This window comes from Enhydra lutris, unplaced genomic scaffold, assembly GCF_002288905.1.
Source record: "Enhydra lutris kenyoni isolate GAN:26980312 unplaced genomic scaffold, ASM228890v2 scaffoldscaffold96, whole genome shotgun sequence".
Classification (NCBI taxonomy): Eukaryota; Metazoa; Chordata; class Mammalia; order Carnivora; family Mustelidae; genus Enhydra; species Enhydra lutris.
The window spans coordinates 1,938,090-1,961,482 of NW_019154180.1; the positions used below are offsets into that span (position 1 = coordinate 1,938,090).

Here is a 23,393-nt window from a genome sequence, read left to right on the forward strand (position 1 = left end):
GTGGAGGTATTGCACAATTCTGAGTAGAATGGTGATTTGATCTAACATTTTAGGATTATTCTGGCATCTGTATGAAGAATAACTTGAAGGACAACAGCAGGAAGGTGAAATTCAGCACCCATTCATGATCCAAAACTCTCAAAAAACTAGAAATAGAAGGGAACTTTCTCAACTGATAAAGAACATTTGTGAAAAATCTATATCTGGAACCATACTTTATGATAAAAGACTATTTCCTCCTAAGATCATGAATAAAATAAGGATGTCCATTCTCTCTTATTAAGCATTTTCCTGGAGATTTTTAATCAGTCTAAGAAAGAAAGTAATGGAAGTCACTGCTAATGGGTATGCAGTTTCTTTTTTAGAGCAACTAAAGTATTCTGAAATTATGTATTGGTGATACCTACATAACCCTGTAAATATACCAGAAAACATTTACTTTTACATTTAAAAAAGGTGAATTATAGGACAGGTGGATCATATTTCAGTAAAGCTGCTTAAAAATTTGGGTAAGCTATGGGGTGCCTAGGTGGCTCAATTGGTTAAGCATCTGCCTTTGGCTCAGGTAATGATCTCAGGGTTCCAGGATTGAGCCCCATACCAAGCCCCACATGGAGCCCTGAGTCTGCTCCTCCCCACTGCTCATATGTGTGTTCACTCTCTCTCTTTCTCTCTCAAATAAATAAGATATTAAAAAAAATTTAGGCAAACTAAAGAAGTTAAAGAAATGAAAAATGGAAAGTAAAAAAACAAAACTTTCTTTAATTGCAAATAACAAGTTTCAGATATTCCATGTTTATAGAAGTCCTGAGATTATTAAGATTCTCTCCAAATTGATCACTGGATTCAACACATTTCTTATCAAAATCTCAGAAGCTTTTCTTTTTATAAAAATAGCAAGCTGATCCTTAAAGTTATATAGGAATGCAAAGGATCTAGAATAGGCAATCCATATTTAGAAAGAAAAAATATCTTCCCAATTTCAAAACATACTAACAAACTACAGTAATCAATATTGCATGGGTTTGGTCTAAAAACAGGCAATATAGATCAAAAGAAAAGAATAGAAAGTCCAGAGATAACTTTCACATTTATAGTCAATTGACTTTGACCAAGGTTCAAAGCAATTCAAGACAGAAAAAAAAATAGCATTTTCAACAAATGGTGCTGGGAGAATATCTACATGCAAAAAAATGAACATAGACACTTACCTCATATCATAAACAAAAATCAACTCCAGTGGAACATACGTCAAAATGTAAGAGATAAAATTTCTAAAAAATTATAGGAGAAAATCTTTGTAACCTGGAGTCAAGCAAAGATTTCTTAGACCACCAGAAGTATGAGCTATAAAAAAATAAAAAATGGAATAAAATGGATCTTACTAAAATGTAAACATTTTGCTCTTCAAAAGACACCATAAGAAAATAAAAAGACAGCCATAAAATGAGTATATTTGTGAATCATATGTTGATAAATAATCTATATTAAGAACATATAAATAATTCTTACAACTCCATATCTTTTCCAACATTTGTTGTTTCTTTCCTTGTTAATTTTTACCATTCTAACTGGTATAAGGTGGTATCTCAATGTGGTTTTGATTTTAATTTCCCAGATGGCTAATGATGATGAACACTTTTACATGAGTCTGCTAGCCATTTGTATGTCTTGCTCATAGCAGCAATGTCCACAATAGCCAAACTGTGGAAAGGGTTGAGATGCTCTTCAACAGACGGATAAGGAAGATGTGGTCCTTATATACAATGTAATATTACTCAGCCATCAAAAAAGATGAATACCAAACTTTTGCATCAACATGGACAGGACTGGAGGAGATTATGCTAAGTGGAATAAGTCAAGCAGAGAAAGTCCATTATCATATGGTTTCACTTACATGTGGAACCTAAGGAATAACATGGAGGACATTAGGAGAAGGAAAGGAAAAGTGTTTGGGGGGGAATCAGAAGGGGTGATGAACCATGAGAGACTGTAGACTCTGAGAAACAAACTGAGGGTTTTGGGGGGGTGTGGGGAGATGGGTGAGCCTGGTGGTAGGTATTAAGGAGGTCACGTATTACATGGAGCACTGGGTTTTATACGTAAACAATGAATCTTGGAACACTACATCAAAAACTAATGATGTACTGTATGATGACTAGCATGATCCAATAAAAAAAAATAATTCTTACAACTCAAAAATGAGAAAAAAACAGCTCAATTTGAAAATGAGCAAGATACTTAAATACACGTTTAATAAAAATATATACATTAAAAATTATGGAATACCACCACATCTAATAAAAAATACTCTGTCGACTAATAAGGACATAACAAGATACTCAATATCATCAGTCATTAGGGAAATGTAAATTAAAACCACAGTAAGATACTGCTACATGTGTAATAGCATGGCTAAAATAAAAAAGACTAACAATATCAAGTGTTTGCAAGAATCTGAAGAAAATGGAACCTCATAAATCACTGGTGGAAATACCTAATGCTAAAGCACATTTTGGAAAACATTTCATCAGTTTCTTAAAAAAGTTAAACATATACTTCCTATAAAATCCTGTGGCTCCACTCTAATTCTTTTATCTAAGAGAAATGAAAACAGATGTCCACAAAAAGACCTTGACATAGCAGAATTATTTATGATAGCCAAAAGATGGAAATGACCTAAATGTCCATCAAATAATGATTGAACAAAATGTGGCATATTCACACAATAGAATATTAGTCATCAGTGAAAAGGAATAAGGACAACAACATGGGTGCACTTGGGTGGTTCAGTCAGTTGAGCAACTGACTCTCATTTTTGGTTCAGATCATGATCTCAGGGTCAAGATAGAGCCCAGTGTCAGAGTCTTCACTGGGTGAGAACCTGCTTAAAATCCCCTCTCTCCCTCTCTCTCTGCCCCTCCCACTGCTCGCACACTCTCACTCTCTCGCTCTCTAAACAAATTAAATAAATACAGACAACAACAGGGAGGAATCTCAAGTGCATTGTGCTAAGTGAAAGTAGCCAGACACAAAAGGTCACATACTATATTTTCTATTCACACTAAGTGTCCAGGAAAGGCAAATCTATAGAGACAGGAAGTAAATTAGTGGTTGCCTGAGGCTGTGGTTGAGAATGGATGGTGACTGAAAATATTTGGAAATATTTTTAGAGGTGATAGAAATATTCTAAATCTAGATTGTGGTTATAGTTGAACAACTCTAAATTTACTAAAAATCATTGAAATGCACACTTAAAATATAAATTTTATCAGATATAAATAATACTTCAAAAAGAGTTCTTATAAAATAAAAAAAAGCAAGAGAGGCATTATAGCATAGTTTTTAAGAGCATGGATTCCAAAGCTAGACTAGAAGATTTACAACCCAACTCTATCTCTTAATAAGTATATGCAAGTTATTTCAGTTCTCTGGGCTTTGTTAGGTTTTATTTTCCAAATGCTGATTAAAGCTCTAAAACTGGATAGTATTATGAAGGAAGGCAAAAAGTCTAAGAGCTGAGATTCAGGGTATAATAATTGGATTAACATCCTTTACAATGAATCCTAACACCAGTGATTCTCAGTATCTCATCTATTTCCTACAGTATGCACTACCCATGAATAATACACCTTTTACCACTGGCAGAAAGTATGTATCAGAATCTCAAAGTGGAAAGGAGGCATGAAATAAGGAGGTATGATGAATATGCTGGTTTAAAAATGTTTACTCCAATAATCAAGCGATGGCATCTCATTAAAAATCCCTGCTATTGACTTAAAGCCACTGAGTAAATAGTCTCTTTTCTATTCCTTTGAAATTGAGACAAATTTGTGACTTGGTTATTTGGTGCCTTATCTCATCCCCACTGGAAATATCTAAGTATGTATCCAAAATGAACACACACATATCAGAGACTATTCTTATTATACTATTTGCTGATATTTCTATTGTATCATTAACACAAAAGCCAATGTTTATTTTATATTTGTTATATAATGTTTTGAAATTTTAGGATTTTATTGGTACATATTTGTCTCCTGAACTAGATTGAATATCATATGTAAGTCACTTGCTTTTAGGTGGGAATGTACCCAATGCAATAACTCAACAAGGAAAAATTTCCAGCTCAGATGGTATTGCATCCATGTTCTCAGCGTCCATTTGCCTTTGGCCCGAGAAAGCAATCCTCCTAGAAAATAAATCTTTGGTCCTCATATCTTGATAATACCTCTCACTTTACTAAGCCACTTCCCCTTTTCTTTATCCTTCTACTACTGCAATATCTAGAACACATTCCTTACCTAGAACAAGGTGGAGCTATACACATAACATTTGTACACCTCAAAATATGTATGTCATACCTCAAAGAGTTTTAAAAACTATAAAATGAATATGAATTAAAATGAATCACCTAGTTCTTAATTGCTCCACAGAAAAATATCACATTGTTTCTAGAGTTTTGCATGTAGAATACCAATTTTTTAAAGTAGAGGCATAACATAGGAAAAAATTCTAGAGAAGTTTCTGAACTTACTGAAGTTCCAAAGGTTAAAGATTTAAATTTTACTAATTATATGCACTAATTGTTCAGTGAGATAGTCAACACATTAAGAGAAATATAGGAAGGAGAAACATAAATGTAGTAGGGCACAGGGTCTCTGGAGATCAGTATGAGCCTCACTGTAGGCAATATGTCACCTAGGCATTTTAGAAATGGAACAATCTGCTCTGAATTCTGAGAAATATTCTTTCTAAAAACTAAAAGGTAGAAAACACTACTTCAGAGGTACTAGGCAGGCTTTTTCTATGACCATAGAGTAAAGGGCAAGGCGTGAACTTTATGATGAAAAAGAAAAGAGAGTAAATCATTACTAACCATTATCAGTAGAGGATGAGCCATTTCAAATACCCAACCCCCAAACACCAAACCAAGCAGTGCATTAGTTGTAATAATCTCAGTCGTCTTCAGGCTTACTATTAAATACTCAAGCTATAGACAAAAGGCTTTAATATACTGGAACGCCCTTGGGCTTCCTATTTGGAAGACTATAAGTTTACCACTGCATTTAGCCTTTTGGGGAGCACATATAAGTTTTAAGAACTACCTCAGACATGTAGCTCCAGCCTCATTTTCTGACATTCACACATTTCCCCACTCTCCACCCATCTGCAGATATGTGTGATTTCATGACACAAAACTCTGTTTGTCTTTGCACACATTGTTTCTTTTTTCTGCCTGAAATGTCATTTCCCTTGATATGTGTGACAAATTTCCTTCAAGTCCTTGTTCATATATACCTCTTCCATGATGCTTTGTATGTGTGCAGTGGGCATAGTAAGTTCTCTACTCACAGAAGTCCTAGAGCACTTTGGATACATACTTTAGTTCTTAGCACTGTTGAAATAACTTTCCAGGCCTATGATGGAGCTGCTCCTGCTTGGGGTGCCATGTCAACAAACTGAAACTTAGATAACTTCTGTGTTCCTGTAAATATTCTACTTAACCAGAAACATAGTATATCCAGTCAGCCAATCCCCAAATGCCAAACCAACTCTGGACCTTTTCATCTCAGACAAGGTTAACTATGCTGCTCTGGCCAATCAGATATTTTCTATTTTTCTCTTCCTAGTTCTTTATTTTTTTATCCTATGAAATCTTTGTCTTCTGCCCCATTTTTCAGTTTTATAAAAGGAGACTGTCCACTTCACGAAGTGAAACAAAGTTTGTTAGTATTAACTAAATTGTTTTCTTTAATCATTTTTAACAGCACATAGATTATCAGTATCCATTTATGTGTCTGTCTTCTGAACAGGACTGTAACTTGAGAGAAGGGTCTCTATTTTTCATTATAATGTTATCCCTACAATGGTGGTTGGCCCATAGGAGATAGGCAATAAATGCTTCTTAGTAAATATTTCTATAATATAGAGCAGTTATTTTCAGTCCTGTTTCCCAGAAGAAGAAACTGGGGCCCAGAAAGGGAGAAATGCCTTGTCCATGGTGATATGCTCATATGTGCCAGAGTTGGGACTCTTTGCCAGAGCTCCTAATTCCTACTCTAAAGTTCATTTCACTACAAAATACAGTCTCCAACTCTGTCTAGGAGTAGCATCTAAAATAGCTTCATTCTTTGGAATTAGAGGGACTCTTCTGGTGATCTGTAAATCCTTTCCCCCTTTGTGTTAGAATGACCTTTTTAAACAGACTCAATCTGACTGGACATCAGCTTCTTGCCTTTAAAAAAATAAAAACAATTCTTGTTATTACAAGGACCTGATTTCCTCTTGCAGCTAACCACTTGTGAATACATTCTTCCTTTCCTCCTTCCAGCTCAGTGCCAGTTCCTCTGTAAAACCCTCCCACATCTGGACCTATGTTCCCAAGTCCTAATGAAACCTGTACTCTTTAGTTTATAGTACCTCATTGTTGGCTTTTTGTGAAAATTCCATTATGCCTCATAGTATGGTGAATGATGTATCCTATCTTTCCTGCCAGGATGTGAGCTCATGGAAGGTAGGAATTGATATCACCACATGGAGTACACAGCATAATTTGTGATTGACTGAGGACTTATACTATTACTTGCTTCTCACCTCACTGTAAGCTTTCTCAGAACCCAAAATAAGCCAGTCTACATCTTCTATGTCCTTACCTCTATTCATTAGAGTGAGGCTCACTAAGTATGGTCCTGTCAGAGTCAGTTTCTAGCTTAAAGGAAGGGGAACTACAGATGAAATCCCCTAGAGCAAAAGCTATTACGAAAAAGGACTGTGTGAAACAAAGCTATCAGTGCTTGGTTGATTTGATTACATTAAATCCTATAGAGCTAGTCTAACAATGTAGCCCAAATGCCTTCCCTGGTTCACTGGCCATTTCAGAGACAATCTCTATTATAAAGATTCATGTGCAAGCTATTTGCATCTAAAGTAGGAAGAGACTAGCTTTACTGTTAACATTTTCACAATTTGTCTTTGAAATAATTTGTCTTTGGAAATCCCAAGTACATAAGCAAAACTGACCCATTCATAAAATCAAAGAATAAAGGAAGGCATGAAGCTCTGAATATGATAGGAAGCTTCTTTTAGTTGCTTAAAAAGATGCCTCTCTCTTAATGATGCAACATGAGAAGTGAGTTCTTATTTTCTTTAATTTTTAGCTAAATGTAGGATGCTATTATTGTGTAGCTTAAGAAAAAAAGACGCTTTGTCTATGCATTCAATTTTTATAAAATCACATTGTGTCAAAGTTCTGAGTTCCAACTGCAGCTTGTCACGTTCACCTCAGACTCAGTATGTTTAAACTTTATATCCCTTACATTCTTTTCTTAGAGAAAGTGGTGGGATGGAGTAGAGGAAAAACTGCTTGCTTTAACCTAAGTGTGACTTCAGTTTCTGTACCAGCTCTGCCACTTATCAGTGGTGTGACTTTGGCTCTACTGAAATGTCAGCTTACTAAATATAAAAGTAGGGGTTCTTAACACAAAAACCTCCAAAGTGGATATGTGCCATGATATGTATCAAGCAATTCATAAGGCTTATCATGTTTACTCCCCACAACAGCTTTATGAAACAGGTATTGTTATGATTCACCACATTTTACAGATGAAGGACCAGCAGTAGTCTTTTTTTTTTAAGATTTTTTTATGTATTTATTTATTTGTCAGAGAGAGAGAGAGAGAAAGCACAAGCAGGCAGAGGCAGAGAGAGAAGTAGGCTCTCCGCTAAGCAAGGAGCCCCACATGGGATTCGATCCCAGGATCCCGGGATCATGACCCGAGCCGAAGGCAGAGGCTTAACCGACTGAGCCACCCAGGCGTCCCGGACCAGAGTAGTCTTATTGCAGAACCTACCATCTTAATCACAATGCTGCCCTTTGTGTTACACAAAACCCTTTGTGTAATGCACAATCAGTGCCATGAGAAATGAGATAAATACATGTGAAGCACCTACCATATCACCTGGTATATAGAAAATCTAAATAGGTGTAAGTTCTCTAAACACACTTTCTTCTCTATAAAATATATGTTGCTTCCACATTGCTTTTTAAAAAATAATAACACCACAATCTTCTTAGTATTCAGGGAGAATATGTAAGGTACAGTCTCAATATGCCCTCTTCCTCATTACCCCGTATCTAGTTGGACACCAAGTTCTTTTGAAAGCCTCTCCTTTCTTTTCTACTCTTTTTGCTGCCTTTATTTCATCCATGAACAGTCTTCTCTGGATTACAAAATGGTCAACTAACTGGTATCCCTGCTTCTAAATGATTCTCCAGAGTGCAACCTGATATTTTAATTAAAAAAAACAACAACATAAAAATTGGCAAAGAACTGTCAGCTGTTCACCAAATCTATTTATTTTCCCAGCCTCCCTTTCAGTTAGGCATGTCCATGTGACCTCATTCTAGTCAAAGAAATGGCAGTAGAAGTAAGTACACCACTCAAGGCCCAGACTTTAAACACCTCCCACATATAATCCTCCATGCTCTTTCCTCTTCTACTCACTTGATACAGAGAAACAAAGTGGCCTTGGCAACCATGTACTGAATATGGCAGAGACAACAGATGAAAGGAGCATGGGTCGCTGAAACGCCACTAACAAATGAGCCACCTGCTTTGAAATTTAAGGAGCAAGAAATACACCTCTATCAAGTTTGAACTGTTATATATTTTTTGGTTTAGCAAATTGTAACACAAATGATCTGAGCATGTTACTCCCTTTTAAAAAAAAAACAATAATGCTTCCCAATAAGTACAGAATGAATATATTCTGCATCACTTCCAGATAATTATTCCTCATCCATTATGCAGAAACCCTTCCAAATAGGCATGCTATTTGGCTATATTTACCATTACCTCACCTTATCACTGCCATTTTCTAAAGCTTATTTACTCCTCCACATTCAATAGGAATGTTAATACTCGGATTATTATTATTTTTCTAACCCTTAGTACTTCTGTTATCTCAGGGGACTTCTTTGCTTATTAGGAGAACTAACAACATTCTGACCATCACCAACTTCCAATCAGGCACCAAATACCACCAATGCTACATGTTGTATATCCACCTCTTCTTCAACCTTATTTAGTGGAAAAAGCAGTAGTTTGAGACAGAACGGCATTTGCCTAATAAATGCATCATTGGACAAGTCATTTTAATTTTTAATTTTTATTTATTTAACTTTTTATTTAAATTCAATTTAATTAACATACTGTATTAATAGTTTGAGGGGTAGAATTCAGTGATTCTTCAGTGGCATACAAAACTCAGTGTTCATAACATCAAGTGCCCTCCCTAATGCCCATCACCCAGTTATCCCATCCCCCCACTCACCTCCCCTCCAACAACCCTCAGCTTGTTTCCTATAGTTGGGTATCTTATAGTTTGCCTCACTCTCTGTTTTCCTCTTATATTATTTTCCCTTCCCTTCCCCTATGTTCATCTATTTTGTTCCTTAAATTCCACATATGAGTGAGATCATATGATAATTGTCTTTCTCTTACTTATTTCACTTATCATAATACACTCTAGTTCCATTCACGTCATTGCAATTGGTAAGATTTCATTCTTTTTGATGACTGAGTAATATTTCATTATATATGTATATATAGACCATATTTTCTTTATCTAATCATCTGTCGACAGACATCAGAGCTCTTTCCATATTAGGGCCATTGTGGACATTGCTGCTATAAACATTGGGGTGTGTGTGCCCCTTCAAGTCACTATGTTTGTATCCTTTGGATAATTACCTAGTAATGCGATTGCTGGATCATAGGATAGCTCTATTTTTAACTTCTTGAGGAACCTCCATACTCTTTTCCAGAGTGGCTACACCAGTTTGCATTCCCACCAACAATGTAAGAGGATTTCTCTTCCTCTGCATCCTTGCCAACATCTGTTGTTTCCTGAGTTGTTAATTTTAGCCATTCTGACTGGTGTGAGGTGGTATCTCATTGTGGTTTTGATTTGTATTTCTTTGATGTCAAGTGATGCTGAGCATTTTTCATGTGTCTGTTGGTCATTTGTATGTCTTCTTTGGAAAACATCTGTTCATTTCTTCTGCCCATTTCTTGACTGGATTATTTGTTTTTGGTGTTGAGTTTGATAAGTTCTTTTTTTTTTCCTACTTTATTTTTTTAATCATTTTTTAAATTTATTTTCAGCATAACAGTATTCATTGTTTTTTGTACCACACCCAGTGCTCCATGCAATCCATGCCCTCTCTAATACCCACCACCTGGGTATTAGAGTTTGATAAGTTCTTCATAGATTTTGGATTGTAGCCCTTTATCTGATAAGACATTTGCAAATATCTTCTCCCATTCTGTAGGTTGACTTTTGGTTTTGTTGACTGTTTCCTTTGCTGTGCAAAAGCTTTTTATCCTCACAAAGTCCCAATTTTGCTTTTGTTTCTCTTGCCTTTAGAGATATGTCTAGAAAGAAGTTGCTGTGGCCAAGATCAAAGAAGTTGCTGCCTGCCTTCTCCTCTAGGATTTTGATGGATTCCTGTCTCACATTAAGGTTTTTCATCCATTTTGAGTTTATTTTTGTGTCAGGTGTAAGAAAGTGGTCCAGTTTCATTCTTAGGCATGTAGCTGTCCAATTTTCCCAACACCATTTTTTGAAGAGACTATCCTTTCCCATTGGATATTCTTTGCTGCTTTGTCAAAGATTAGCTGGCCATAGAGTTGAGGGTCCATTTCTGGGTTCTCCATTCTCTTCCACTGATCAGTGTGTCTGCTTTAGTGCCAGTACCATACTTTCTTGATGATTACATATTTGTGATATAGTTTGAAGTCTGGAATTGTGATGCCACCAGCTTTGATTTTCTTTTTCAACATTCCTTTGGCTATTCAGGGTCTTTTATAGTTCCATACAAATTTATTCCAACTCTGTGAAAAATGCTAATGGTATTTTTGATAGGGATTGCATTGACTCTATAGATTGCTTTGGGTAGCATAGACATTTTAACAGTATTTGTTGTTGCAATCCATGAGTTTGGAATGTTTTTCCATTTTTTTGTGTCTTCCTCAATTTCTTTCATAAATGCTGTATAGTTTTCAGAGTTCAGAAACCTATTTGGTTAGGTTTATTCTTAGGTATCTTGCAGTATTTGGTGCAATTGTAAATGGGATCTATTCCTTGATTTCTCTTTCTTCTGTTTCATTTTTAGTGTATAGAAATGCAAGTTACTTCTATGCATTGATTTTATATCCTACAACTTTCCTGATTTCCTATATCAGTTCTAGGAATTTTTTGGTGGAGTTCTTTGGGTTTCTACATAAAGTATTCTCTCATCTGCAAAGAATGAAAGTTTTACTTCTTTTCTTATTTGGATGCATTTTATTTCTTTTTGTGGTATGATTGCTGATGTTAGGAATTCTAGTACTATGGTGAACAACAGTGGTGATAGTGGACATCACTGTCATGTTCCTAACTTTGGGAGAAAAGCTCTTAGTTTTTCTCCATTGGGGATGGTAATTGCTGTGGGTCCTTCATATATGGCTGTTATGAGGTATGTTCCCTCTATCCATATATGGTAGAAGGTTTTTATCAAGTGGGCTGTGTTTTGTCAAACACTTTTTATGCATCTACTGAGAGGATCATTATCATTCTTATCCTTTTTAAAAAAAATTAATGTGGTGTATCACATTGATTGATTTGCAGATGGTGAGCCACCCTTGCAGTCCAGGATTAAATCCCACTTGGTTCTGGTGAATAATCCTTTTAATGTACTCTTGGATCCTATTAGCTAGTATCTTGGTGAGAATTTGGGCATCCATGTTAATCAGGGATATTGATTGTTAATTCTCCTTTCTTGTGGGGTCTCTGTCTGGTTTGGGGATCAAGGTAATGTTGGCCTCATAGAATGAGTTGGAAGTTGCCCTTCTATTTCTATTTTCTGGAACAGTTTCAGAAGAATGTGTATTAATTCTTCTTTCAATGTTTGGTAGAATTCCCCTGGGAAGCCATTCAGCCCTGGACTCTTATTTGTTGGGAGATTTTTGATTACTGATTCAATTCCTTTGCTGGTATGGGTTTGTTCAGCTTTTCTGATAGGAAATAGGAAGCTATTTCAGTTTTGGTAGTTTATGTTTCTAGGAATGCATCCATTTCTTCCAGACTGCCTAATTCGTTGGCATGTATTTCCTCATTATTCTCTTATAATTGTATTTCTTTGGTGTTGGTTGTGATCTCTCCTCTTTCATTCATGAATTTATTAATTTGGGTCCTTTTTCTTTTCTTTTTGAATCATCTGGTTAGGTGTTTACCAGTCTTATTAATTCTTTCAAAGAATCAGCTCCTAGCTTTGCTGATCCGTTCTATGGTTATTGGGGAGAGTTTTGTTGGTTTTTTTTGTTGTTGTTGTTTTTAATTTCTATGTCATTGATTTCTACTTAACTCTTTATTTCTCCTCTCCAACTGGGTTTAGGATTTATTTGCTTTTTTTTTCCCCCAAGCTCCTTTAGGTGTAAGTTTAGGTTGTGTATTTGAGACTTTTCTTGTTTCTTGAGGAAGGCCTGTATCATTATATACTTCCTTCTTAGGACTGCCTTTGCTGCATCCTAAAGGTTTTGAACTTTCATGTTTTCATTTTCGTTTGCTTCCATGTATTTTTTTAATTCTCCTTTAATTTTCTGGTTGACCCATTCACTCCTTAGTAGGATATTTTTTAACCTCCATGTATTTGTGGGTTTTTCCAAAAAAATTTTTTTGTGTTTGACTTCAAGTTTTATAGCATTGTGGTCTGAAAATATGCATGGTATGAGCTCAGTCTTTTTGTACCAGTTCACACTGATTTGTGACTCAATATGTGACATATTCTGGAAAATATCCCATGTGCTCTCAAGAATAATGTGCATTTTGCTGCTATAGGATGAAATGCTCTGAGTATATCTTTTCAGTCCATTGGGTCCAGTGTCTCATTCAAAGCCCTTATTTCTTTGTTGATCTTCTGCTTAGGTGATCAATCCATTGATGTGAGTGGGGTGTTAAAGTCCTCTACTATTATTGTATTATCAATGAGTTTCTTTAATTCTGTTATTGATTCATATATTTGGCTGATCCCAGGTTAGGGGCATAAATATTTACAATTGTTAGATCTTCCTGTTGGATAAACCATTTTATTATGATATAGTGTCCATCTTCATCTCTTATTACAGCCTTTGGTTTAAAATCTAGTTTGTCTTATATAAACATGGCTGCTCCAGCTTTCTTTTTTTTAAGATTTTATTTTTTTATGTGAGACAGAGAACAAGTAGTTTAGGGTGTGGCAGAGAGAGAGGAGAAACAGACTCCGCACTGACCAGGGAGCCTGATATGGAGCTCAATCCCACTACCCTGAGATCATGACTTGAGCTGAAGGCAGACACTTAACAGACTGAGCTACACAGGCACCCCTTAAGCTGTCTTTTGATATCCATTGGCTCGATAAATTGTTCTTCACCCTCTCAGTTTCAATCTGGAGGTGTCTTTGGGTCTAAAATGAGTCTCTTGGTAGCAGCATATTGATCATTCTTGTTTGTTTTTGTTGTTATTGTTTTTTAATCCAATCTGAAACCCTACATCTTTTGTTTGGAGAATTTAGTCCACTTGCATTCAGAGTAATTATTGAAAGATATGAAGTTAGTGCCATAGTATTACCTGTAAATTTGTTGTTCTTGTAGATTGTCTCTGTTACTTTCTGGACTTTGTTATTTTTGGTCTCTCTGCTCAAAGGATCCCCATTAATGTTTCTTTCAGGGCTTGTTTAGTGATCACAAATTCCTTTAATTTTTGTTTGTTCTGGAAACTCTTTATCTCTCCATCAATTCTGAATGATAGCCTTGATAGATAAAATATTATTAGCTGCATATTTCCCCCATTTAGCACTTTGAATATATCATGCTGGTCCTTTCTGGCCTGTCAAGTCCATATGGACAGACCTTTTGCCAGCCTCATGTGTCTACTCTTATAGATTAAAGACCTCTTGTTCCAAGCTGGTTTCAGAATTTTCTCTTTATCTTTGAAATTTGCAGTCTTCAGTATTGTATGTCAAGGTGTTAACCTATTTTCACTGATTTTGCTGGGAGTTCTCCATGCTTCCTGGACTTGAATGCCTGTTTCCTTCCCCAGATTAGGGAAGTTCTCAGCTATAATTTGTTTAAATAAACATTGAGTCCCTTTCTCCTGCTTTTTATCCTCTGGGATGCCTATAATATAGTTATTACTTCACTTTGTGGAATAACTCAGTTCTCTTATCTCCCTTCATGATCTAAGAGTTTTCTTTTCCTCTTCTTTTCAGCTTCCATATTTTCCATCATTTTATCTTCCAGATTTGCTCTTCTGCTTTGTTCATCTTCATTTTTATGGACTCCATTTGGGACTGCATCTTGGTAATAGCATTTTTAATTTCAGCCTGACTATATTTTAGTACTTTGATTTCTATAGTAAAGGATTCTCTAGTGTTTTCCATGCTTTTTTCAAACGCAGATAGTATCTTTATGTTGTTGTTTTAAATTCTAGCTCAGACATCTTACTTATATCCATGATGATTAAATCCCTGGCAATGAGTACTACCTCCTGTTCTCTGTTTTGTGGTGCATTTCTCCATCTCATCATTTTGCTCAGAAAAGAAAAGAAGAAAAAAAAAAACAATGAAAACAGAAAAACAAAGCCAAAAAGAAGAACAAAGCAAAACAAAACACTAGATCATGGGTATGTTTTGATTTGCTTGTTAAAAGACACTAGATCCCAAAATAAGGGGAAAAAACCCTACATATTGTATATATAATGCATTGAAAGGAAACAAATTATATATATATATATATATATATATATATATATATATATATTTATGGTTAATGTAAAAATTCAAATTAAAAAGAATAGAAAAAAACAGGAAAATAAGTGAACAAATACTAAAAGACTAAGGAATAAAAATGCAAAGAATGCTATGTACTGTTCTCTCCAAGAACTGAAACTTTGCAGTCCTCTATGATCAGTAAACTTGGTGCCAGCCAGTTGTTTGTCCTGGTCTTCTGAAGGTGGGGCCTGTTTTACTGATTCTCAGTGGACTTGCCCTATTGCAAATGTGCCTCCCTTACACAGAGGGAGGGCTCAGTGTAAGTGGCTCCAGATTCCACAATGTGGTGCCATTTTGCTCCCTGAAGGCTTTCAGCACTGATGAGTGAGATGAATATGGTGGCACCCCACTCTTTAGCACCTGGAGCTGAAAGTTCATGCCCTCCACTCTTCAGGGAGCCCTCACAGAAAAGCAATCAATCACTCCTATCTCTCCAGTTTCCATTAGAACTCTGTGTTTACCAGGCCTGTGAGTAGGTGTTTTTGTATCAGGCACATGCCTGAGTTTCAAAGCTCCAACTTTTATGGACTTGTGGTAAAGACTTACTCTGCTCCTTCCAGGGGAAAGGGAGGGGTATTGCCATGCTTCTGACTTTTGCTGGAACATGCCCAGGAAATCACACGACTGTGAAGCATTTCAGTTTATGGCAACACAAAACAGAAATCCAGCACCTATACTTGTTTTCAGCCAGCTTCCATGCTTCTATTCCTGGGAACAGTATAGCACTTAGATGGCACCCATTCTTTTTGTGACCCCAGGGATCCTGAGATCATGCTGTCACACCTGGGATTCTGCCCTGCTTTACCACCAGAGTACCTTTAAACCAGGGACCTCCCCCCATTCCAGCAGATTTCTATAACATTCTGATTTTGTATTTCACTGCTTATGATACTTTGTGATAACCTTCCTGAGCAGGTTCTCTTCCCTCTGTAGCACCTCAGCTATCACCCAATTCAACCCTCCATACCTCCTAACTTCCAAAAGGTGGTCACTTTTCTAATTGTAGACTTGCAGCTTTTCTTTCTTCATATTGCCTTTTTTCTTCATATTTTCTTTCTTCATATTGATTTCTCAGGTGTTCAGAATGATTTAATAATTATTTAGATGTATTTGAGGGATGACACAAATTTAGGGTCTCCCTATTCCTCCACCATCATAATTCCTCTCCCATTTTTTAAGATTAATTGATGATTGATTTTAGAGAGAGAGAAGGAGAGCACAAGTGTCAGGGGCAGAGAAAGGGAAAGACAATTTTAAGTGGATTCCACACTGAGCAGAGAGCCTGACATGTGGCTCTGTCTCAGCACCCTGAGATCACAAGAGTTGGGTGCTTAACCAATTTCACCACCCAGACACCCCTCCTATTTTTAATTTTTAAGCTTCACTTTCTGGATCAGTTCAATAGGGATAATAATGTTTATATTGAATAATTTTCATGAAGATTGGAGATATTTACATAAAGTGTCTAGCACATAGTAGGTGTCCAACACAAAGTAATTATTATTATTGTTAGAGTATTATCACTCATACATATACTTCATCTTCTTCTTTGCCTTCTTCTAATCTACCTTACACATTGTTACCAGAGCACTCTGTCTAAAATGTAAATCTGTGCCATCCCCCTGCAATAAACTCTTAATGGATCCCCCTCATTTTTATGCTAATGTAGCTCATAAGAATCCCTCTCCACCCTAGGTCACTTCTCTGCACTTTACTCTATGGTTCAGTCATACTGAATTTCCTTTCATTTCTTTAGTGTATCATTACTACCTCTCTCACTTCATTCCCCTGGACTTCATACCTGCTATACTCTCTCTGTGGAACATTTCTTCCCTATCTTTCAGTATAATTTATTTCTACACATCTTTTAGGTCTCATTTAAAACTGATTTCCTCTGGAGCATCTGGGTGGCTCAATCAGTTAAGCATTCAACTCTTGATTTTGGTTCAGGTCATGATCTCAGGGTCAGGAGATTGAGCCCCACATCCAGCTCCATGCCAAGTGTGGAGCCTGCTTAAGATTTTCTCTCTCCCTCTCTCTCTGCAGTGCCTCCTAATTCACACACTCTCTCTAAAAAATGTAATTTCCTCTGAAATCCATTGTGGGTATTCTCCCACAGATTCACTTCCTTATCCCTGCTATATGATTCCACAGCCCTCTGTACTTCTCTGATCTTAGCACTTATTCTGTTATCATTATTGTTTGTTTTCCCCACTAGAATGTAAGTTATATGAGGGCAGAGACCACATTCCTTTTTACTCACTATTTTATTCCTCTACCTGGAATACCCTCCTATACCTCACTTCATCCCTCATCTGTTTAATAGTTACCTATACCTCCTTCAAGATTCAAGGTATAGGATTAATTGGCTCTTTTTTACAACTTTCTTTGATGCCTCCACATAAATTTGGTTGTTCCTTACCCTGTAATTCCATCACATTTCTTATCCCCCTCAGTTTAAGGGCTTTTATACTATTGTATAAAATATATATATTGTGCATCTATCTGTGCACAATGTCTGCTTTAACTTTTAGACTGTAAGTTCACTAAAAGCATGAGCTGTGTCTTGTTTATCTCTGTAGCTCAGCACACATTCCAAATAATAATCAGTGGAACTTGGCTTTTACTGCATTATGTATTATGCACATTTATATACAATAGGTATAAAGAACAATACAATGAATATATTTATCAAGATCTTCATCAATAAATGTCATTAATAGAAATGAAGTTTTCTATATATCCATGTCTGTAAAAAAAAAGGAAAATATTTTCTAAACATATATATCATCCTGATCTGGTCTTCATCTTCTCTGTACTGTTTTAATTTTAGTATGTGTGGTGCTGAAGCAAGCAGCAGGTAATGAGCTTTGGCCTGCATTTTTATGGTTGTCCTGAAGTCCCAAGATGTGGTTTCATTCTAAACTGCCCTAGTTACATAGCTATTCAGTCCTTTGTCAGATTTTTCTAAGAAGCTGAAGTTCTGTAGTTTTCCATGGAATCCAGATAAGATTTCCAAGGGTCAAAATAATAATGTTGTAGAATAACACTTCCTGAAAAATTCTAAGTGTTCTTTTGGACCTTATCTAATTCACATTTTTCATGTGTCTGCAAGACAGGCAGCACTTACATTATTATCAGAATGAGAAAGTAGATAATTTTTGTCTTACAAAAGGTCACTCGATGAATAAATTGTGGGGTCATAAATAGAGCCAAGCTCTAATATTTTCAGTTTTGAACCTAGGTCTCCCTCCAGACCCACCCTCCTGGGTCTGAAGTGAATCATCTACTATGTAAGAGAACCAAAGGCTTCATCATGCTTCTGAACTTCTGTGCCTCCTTTATGCTGTACTTCAGAATAAACACAAGGGAATTCCACATAGTTTCCTTTTTTTATCAAACTCCACTTTCTTGTCCAATTCATATTAGAATGAAGGACTCAATAGTCATCTTCTTCCCATTTATCTAACCTTATTTTCAGGTGACTAATCCTTTGATCTGCTTCATCTTCTGTACTCCTCAATCTTCATATTTCATCATTTTTCCATCTTTTTCATATTTTAACATTCCCATCCTCCTCTCTCCTTTCTTCTCTCTTTTTCACCCCTCCTCCAAAACAAACCTATCATTGATCCTTTTTATTTTATTATTCATCCTCTTAACTATCCTGTTCTCCTCATTCATTCTCTATTCTTTCTCCTCAATCTCTATGTGTTGATTTCCTTGCCTGCCCATCACTTTCTTTTCATTTTCTTACAGCTTTTTACCCATCCACATCTCATCATCCTCATCCATACTTCCAACTACCACATTCCACAGCCCCTCCTGTTTATGTATACTCTGCTTCATTCTTTCAACAATTGTTTACACTCCCATCTCCTCTTCAAACTCCTTTATGCCTTTTTACAAGTATGCCTCCTTTACATTTTCCCACTTATCTTCTATTCTCTTCAAATTCTCCTTCATACATTATCTATTCTACCTCTACTGTGTCCTATCCTTCCCATCTCCCTTCCTATTTTTATCTAGCCTCATATCCTTCCATTCAGGACAAAAAGAGTTGTCCCTCTTCCTTTATAAGTAAAACTTTCAAGGTAGTTTTGATGCCATTCTGCTTACAGTTTTCTCTGGCAACTTGGTGTCAGCAAAACCTCATTTCTACTATACTTTCAATCTGTGTCTCTCTGCTATTGCACAAATAAGTACCAGTATTTACATTCAAAAAAGCAATTATTTTCTTCTACCCCTGAATGTATCTATAATATACTCATTGCTTTCATTTTCAAACAAGCTCCCAGGAAGTATTTTCTGTGTTTACTATTTTCACTACTTCTATGTCAACTCCTAAAAACTCACTGCTGCACTAAAGACTACATTGAAACAGTGTATGTGAAGAATACCAATGTCTTCCATGTTGTAAAACCTAATGCATTTAATTCCCTATATTATTTGTTCTCTTTTTAATAATCAATAATGTTATAAAAATATATTAATAATGATAAAGAACATGAACTTGCAGCCAAACTGCCAGAGTATGAATGCTGACTCAACCATTTACTACCTAGGTGATTTTTAAATTTTTTCTTACCCACTCTTGTCTCAGTTTCCTCATCTGAAAAGTGGAAATAATAGTACCTATCTCACAGGGTTGTTGGTTTATAAAAGTTAAGTGATAAGAACAGTGCATGGCACACTGTAAATACTGTATTGATGTTAATGATTATATTTATGCTATTACTGATATTATTATTATTATTGATCACTGTGAGCTCTTTTGAAACCCTTTACTCCTTTCATGTATCAGTCAAAATGGGTCAGGTTAGCATGTAGTAACAAAAAATCTCAGTGTCCTCAAACAACAAAGATGTACTTCTCACACTACTTGTCTATCTCAGGTTGTAGCGAGGGGGATACTGTCTTCTATGTCATCTTCAATAAAGGATACAGAATGATAGAGCCAAGGACACTTGGCATAATGTTACTTACTGGGGCCATGGAGAAGAGCATGGAAAATTATGTATTATCCTTCCTCAGAAATGATTCATGTTATTTCTAGTCACATTTGGTTAGCCAAAGTCATCTATCTATGCCTAACTTCAAGGTTCTATGGAAGTACAATACAACCACAAAGCCAGAAGGACATGAATTAAAAATACTGAAAGTAAAAGTATTGACTATCACACTCAGTTTTCAAGATACCGCACACTAGGGGTTCTACCAAGACATTTCTTACTTTTTCTTCTTGGTCTCCTTCATAGGTTCCTCTTTTTCCCCTTCTGCTCTAATGATAATGATGCTACATGACTGGATCCTTGGCATAATTTTCTTCTCACTCTGCATACCTTCTTCAAGTGATCACATACATTCACATGGTTGTCCCAATATACTAACAATACCAAACTTTACATCTCTAGCTTGTATCTGTCTTCTGATCTTAAGATTTGTATATCCAACTGCTATTACACACCTATCCCTAGATAATCTACAATCTTTTAAAGGTTATCTTGCCCAAAAATTAACCTTGCAGATTTATCCCAAGTTTCTTCCAACTTTTACATGATCTGCCCCAGTTTGTAGCACCATCATTCACCCATGTTATTTGGGTACTTATAACCTTAATCCCGTCCTTCCTGTCATTCTAACATTGGCTGTTTTTACTATTTCCTCAGTGTCTCTCCCCTTCTCCATCTTAATCGGCTGCTCTGAATGAGAACTTTACCACTCCTTGCCCAGACTATTTAAGCTGTCTATTAACCCGTTTCTATAACTCCAGTTTTGTTCCTTTCAAATACATTCTTTACACTGTAACTGGAGTGGCATATGTAAATTAAAAACTGACCACCTCATTCTCTTGCTTCTGTTGAAGGAAACCATTCCATTGCCTGTAACGGCTAACTTGGTTTTCTCTGCCTAAAATATACTTCCTCGTTCCTCCCCTTAACACCTACAATTATCTTGGCTACATTATACTTACTAAATAGTACAAAAATGAATGCTAATAGTAATAATCAGGTGCTCCAACACACATACGCAGATGCACACACACACACACACACATATATACATACATATACATATATATACATTTATATGTGTGTGTGTGTGCGTGTGTGTGTCTGTATACACACACACACATATATGTAAATATATAAGATCTGGGAAAAGATCAATGAAATATATATGTTAATTTTATTGATCTTTTCTCCAGATTATTCTTCCCTTCTCTCCACCTTCTTTTTCCCACTTCTATCCACTTTCCTTCTTTTCTCTATCACTCTTTCTTTTATTCTCATTTCTCCTCTAGTTTCTTAGCTCCTCCTCTATAATTCAGTTTTTCTCTCAAGTATCCATTTGATATCCATTCTTCCTTGCCTATCTCCTCCTCTACCAAATTCTTTCAGGAAAAACATCAATAAAGAACAAATTTAAGGTAATGGAAGACTAGGATATGAGAAAGGACACTTCATGTATTCACCACATATTTCAGTTTCATTGTACAAAATAACAAAAAAAATTAAAACAGCCACAGAAACTGCACTGAAACATCAAATTTTTTCCATTCAATAATGTTAATTCAGTTACTTAAAACTGATATTCATTAATGTGTGAGGGAGTTTTAGGACAACTGGCAGAACAGGAGTTAACAAAAACACAAAACAAGAACCATGAAAGTTTTTTAGTGTTTAGGGGCAAAGAATATTATGGAACTGGAAATGTTTTTAAAGTCATTCTTTTTGAAGGCAAAATTATACATTATATATATATATATGTATATATATATATACATATATATGTATGCATACGTGTGTGTGTGTGTGTGTGTGTAAGAATTATATTTATTTATTTTAAAGATTTATTTATTTTAGAGTGAGAACATGAGAGGGGGAGGGGAAGAGGGAGAGGAAGAGATAGAATCTCAAGCAGACTCTGCCCTGAGTATGGAGCCTGATGCAGGGTTCGATCTCACAGCATTGAAAGCCTGACTTGAACCAAAACCAAGAGCTGGATGCTTAACCAACTGAGCCATCCAGGTGCCTCTGTATATAAATGATATTTAAAGAAACATTCTAGGGGGACGCCTGGGTGGCTCAGTTGGTTAAGCAGCTGCCTTCAGCTCAGGTCATGATCCCAGCGTCCTGGGATCGAGTCCCACATCGGGCTCCTTGCTCATCAGGGAACCTGCTTCTCCCTCTGCCTCTGCCTGCCATCTGTCTGCCTGTGCTCGCTCTCTCTCCCTCTCTCTCTCTGACAAATAAATAAATAAAATCTTAAAAAAAATAAAAGAAAGAAACATTCTAGGGGCACTTCACGGCTCAGTTGTTTAAGCAGCTACCTTTGACTCAGGTAATAATCTCAGGGTCCTGGGATTGAGCCCTGCATTGGGCTCCCTGCTCAGTGGGGAGTCTGCTTCTTTCTTTTCCTCTTGTACATTGTACAATGCTTGTGCATTCTCTCTCTCAAATAAATAAAGTCTTTTAAAAAATTAAAAAAAGAAACATTCTTAGGTTATTTAGAAACCTCAATTACATCAAACTCCTCAGCATTCCCAGGCAATGTGGCATAAAAGATATGTTGTTGTAATTTTTTATATATTATATATAACATTGTGTGCTTCTGAAAATATCCATTATTATCTCATTTGATTCTCACAATTCTGCATTATAGGAAAGGTTTTTTGCTGCAGCTAAACAGCTTATTCTGACTATCACAGTGCTTTTCCTGTGTATATAGCTGTGAGTCTTTGAATTTAAGACCTTTGAATATGTATATGCTTACATGTTAGTCTATATGTGTCTCTGAGTACGGATACATTTATACATCTTGAACATATATCTCTGTGTGTCTGAGAATGTTCATATGTTCAACTCTCTTATTTATTTGTATATCTATAATATATGTCTCTATGAATGTGTGTACCTGCAAATATATAAAGCAGTATATACCAAATGTCCATTTCTAATCTATAAACTTAACAGAACTTTCAATAGATAGCCTAAAACATGCTGTTTTCAAGCCCTACCCTGAATATACTTTAGATGGGAGGTACCACTCACTGACCTCATTGTGTAGAGGAGGGTTCCATTGTCCACCAGTCTGAGTAGCTTGTTAGGTGTGGTCATATTATGGGCTACTGATTTCTTGCCATTGTGAAAGAAGGTGTCAGGGGTCCAGATCTTACTAGCCAGGAGATTGTTCAGTGGAAGGATCTTCATGGGTCCATCAAATTTCAATCTTTCATCATGCCATGTCTGTCGAAAAAATACATCAATGGTGTACTCCTAGAGACAAAAAAGAGAGAACAATGAACTTAGTTCTGATGAGGACCTATAGTGCCCTTAGCAAATATTAATCAATTTGCAATATTTCCTCCAATGCACAGAAGCAGCAGTATATTAATAGTACTTACTGGAAGTATGGCAAATGATTATGATTGAAAAATGAAGCCATGGTGATCAATAGGTATGAAAATAACATATCTGACAAGATTTTATTGAGGAAGTTCACTGCCAACAATTCCCTGCATGTCATACAAGCTGACACA

At 36.1% G+C, this 23,393-nt stretch overlaps 1 protein-coding gene across 1 annotated transcript in view; it reads right to left on the bottom strand.

The window, feature by feature from the left end:
- LOC111139171 (gamma-aminobutyric acid type A receptor alpha3 subunit) overlaps nt 1-23,393 on the bottom strand; it is a 369,241-nt gene that overhangs the window by 85,809 nt on the left and 260,039 nt on the right. Inside the window, exon 5 of the mRNA XM_022491349.1 lies at nt 22,910-23,130. Within this exon, the coding sequence (XP_022347057.1) occupies nt 22,910-23,130 (221 nt within the window). The remainder of the gene's footprint in view (nt 1-22,909; nt 23,131-23,393) is intronic.